At 38.0% G+C, this 3,285-nt stretch overlaps 1 protein-coding gene across 1 annotated transcript; it reads right to left on the reverse strand.

The window, feature by feature from the left end:
- Window positions 1-262: 262 nt before the first annotated feature.
- LOC129218652 (tigger transposable element-derived protein 4-like) lies at window positions 263-2,920 on the reverse strand. The gene is made up of 2 exons (XM_054852972.1): window positions 797-2,920; window positions 263-710 (listed from the first exon to the last, which is right to left on the reverse strand). Exons 1-2 carry the CDS (start codon window positions 2,049-2,051, stop codon window positions 466-468), a joined length of 1,500 nt encoding a protein of 499 aa, XP_054708947.1. The 5' UTR covers window positions 2,052-2,920; the 3' UTR covers window positions 263-465.
- Window positions 2,921-3,285: the final 365 nt, after the last annotated feature.

The following is a 3,285-nucleotide window of genomic DNA, read 5'->3' on the forward strand; positions in this document are numbered from 1 at the left end:
ATATTATAATATACAGTAGTAATATGCATATACATAGCATTAAAATAATTATTTAAAAAAAAAAAAAACAGCTGGGGAAGTTTTATATTTCCAAACTTGTAGCTTTTTCTATACTGTGGCAAATGTTAAATGAAGGGGTCATTGAGCACTCTTTAAAACTGGAGTAAGAAGCTAAAATTTTTACTTTTTTTTTTTACCTTTTTTTTCATTTTCAATTACAGTAAACTCTCGTTAGTACGCCGTTGACGGGGATTCTGAAAAACGTCGTATTAAGCGGGACGACGTTATAAGCAGAACTCTTTAAAATGCCGTTTTGGAAGATAACAGGAAAAAAAAAACATACCTTACAAAAATCTGATGACTCGTTTTTAATCGCTGAAATAAAAATAACAGTCTAAAAGCAAAAGAAACGCGTATGCATTTTAACCTCTACAACTTTATTACATCTTAGTTACATCTATGCTATTATTTTTTTGTAAGAAAATTCTCCATAAGGAGTTGCTTTCCTCCATCATAAGAAGTTGGTTTCCTAAAATTTCTTATTATAAAACTTTCAATCCTGTTAAGTTCTCTCAGCATCGCTTCCGAGTTTTCGGTAGAAGAGAGCGCCTGCCGCAAAACGCTTACGGAATCGCAGGCGCTAATAAAAGAGGGAAGTTGGGGAGGTTCATCTTCTTCCTCTTCCTCATTATCAACCTCGAATTCTCCATCTTTAAATGAGAAAGTAAAATAAATACTAAACTGAAGTAAGGGTGAACTTTAAAAAGGAAAAAATTTAATAAGTTAACTTACTTACCTTTCGCCATGTCAATCATATCCTGAATTTCTAGAGTTTCCGTGATAGGCAAATCATCATCAACTGAACAATATCCAGGATACTGTTCCTCAAATTCGATGTCCAGAAAATCCGCAACATTCAGGTCATTTTCATTAGATTTGCTCTCAAAATGCGCTTTTCGAAAGCAATTTCTTATCACATCTGGCGCGATCTCATCCCACGCAGCCGAAACATAATGGATAGCATCCAACACATTTATTTTACAGGAAGAGTCCTCTCCTGATTCAATTTCACGTAAGTAACGCTGTACCAGCTTTTTACGGTATTTCTGCTTCAAAACTTTAATGACTCCTTGATCTAATGGCTGAAGCTTGCTGGTAGAGTTGGGGGGGAAATACTCGAGCTTGATGTTTTTGAGGGGGATTCCTTTGGGATGAGCGGGACAGTTGTCCACAAACAGAAGGACTTTCCTCTTTCCTTTACCGAATTTTCGGTCCAACTGTTGCACCCATTCAGTAAACAAACACCCAGTCATCCAGGCTCTATTCTGTGCTTTGTAGTTGCACGGGAAAGTTCGCACATTTTTAAAACACCGTGGTGACTTAGATTTTCCAATCACCATCAGCTTCAACTTGTCAGATCCAGTCCAATTAGAACATGCTAATACAGTCAGTCTGTCTTTACTTAGCTTACCTCCGTGGCACTTTTCATCTTTTAAAACTAAGGATTTGTCTGGCATTAATTTAAAAAATAATCCAAATTCATCAGCGTTATATACGTCCTCAGGTGCATAGTCTTTTAGTAGATTAGGGAGGAGATTTTCTATCCAGGGAGCAATGCTGTCGTCGTCTACGGCTTCGGCTTCACCACTAATTTGACGATATTTAATGCCATATCTTTTTCGAAATCGATCCAGCCAACCAGCTGATCCAGAGAAATCATTTATGCCCAAGCCTTTGGCTATTTCGTTGGCTTTTTCCGTCATAATGGGTCCATTGATCGGCAAGTTATTTCCTCGAGCTTGCTGGAACCATTGGTACAGCACTTCTTCTAAATCCTCATTTTTGCCTTTACGTACCCTCCGTCTTTTACTGATGCCTGAAAAGGCGCTGGATTCAATTTCTTCCCGTTTTTTTAATAAAGTTTTTAATGTAGATACAGGTATTCCTATTTCATTTGCAAATTGCTGCTTATTCGTAACTCCTTTTTTCTCATCATACTGCTGTATAATTTTTAATTTCTCATCGAAACTAAGAGCTTTTCTTTTAGCCATTTCTTAACGTGTGAACAAGTAACCGAATGGACCCTCACAGCACGTAGCGTAGATGGCGTAGTTATCGCTCTCTTGGCACCAATAAAAGCACCGCTCTTTTGGCGAATTCAAATTTCCTTACAACCCTTTGGAACCAGAATGGCTGATGCGCCAGCCTGTTTCCTGTCATGGAGCTAGAATCGAGGGGAGATGACGCGGCGGCGAAGATCAAACGAATCCGGGTTGCCTTTTCCTGCCATTCCTCGCTCTTTCGTATCGGCACAGGCAAATGGGGCGCGCAATGCTTTTCTACGAGAATTTGTCAAACTTTCCCAGCTTGTATTTTTTCTGAATTTCTTTTAATCTTTCAACTGATGTGAAAAATTATTTAACCATACTACTAGAAGGCCTCATTTAAAAATGGTCAACATTGGAGGCGATTTAAGATAAAATTGAGTATTTTCGCAGAGCATACTTACTTGATCTGAGAGCTCCCCATCAATGATTTTTTGACTTTTTACAAGGTGGACCTTTTCCTTAGGTGAGGGGGAGGGGGTGAGAAATTCTTGGAATTCCGAGATAACGAATGCGAACAGGGACAAAGAGGCGTACTTCACGGGTCGGAATAAAGTAGTCGAACTGGTTGCCTTCCGGTAACAGAACTCATGTTTTAACGCGAAGATACAAAAGTTTACTAGCGACGCAATATACGGACGCAATATACGGGATTTTTCCTGTGGGGACTCTAGAAAAACGTCGAAATAAGCGGGAAGTCGTTATAAGCGGGGGCGCTATAAGCGGATAGATTTTAATATTAAAAGCATATTGGTCCCAGGGACCGGAAAAAAACGTCGATATATGCGGGAAGTCGTTCTAAGCGGGGGCGTACTAACGAGAGTTTACTGTATTTCAATCAAATTAATTATAATACATATACATTCATCGCTTTAATAACACAGTGAAAAAAAAAAAAAAAAGAGGCCAAACATTTTATATTCAGGTGTAAAATTTTCAACTTAAGTTTAAAAAAAAATAGCACTTCAAATCTTTTTAGTTTTAGTGCATATTTTAGGTATTTTCAAGTCGTTATATAATCCAGGATGTAAGTTCACTAAAAAAAAATAAACAAAAAAGTTTCATTCTAGTCAAAATCTTGAGGGGGGGGCTCCTTTGCACCCCCTCTGTGTTTGTCACTGTACCACAGTTTATGCTGTACTACATTTTTTCTGATAAAATTTTAAAATCTGCACACGTT

This window comes from Uloborus diversus, chromosome 3 (genome assembly GCF_026930045.1).
Source record: "Uloborus diversus isolate 005 chromosome 3, Udiv.v.3.1, whole genome shotgun sequence".
Lineage (NCBI taxonomy): Eukaryota > Metazoa > Arthropoda > Arachnida > Araneae > Uloboridae > Uloborus > Uloborus diversus.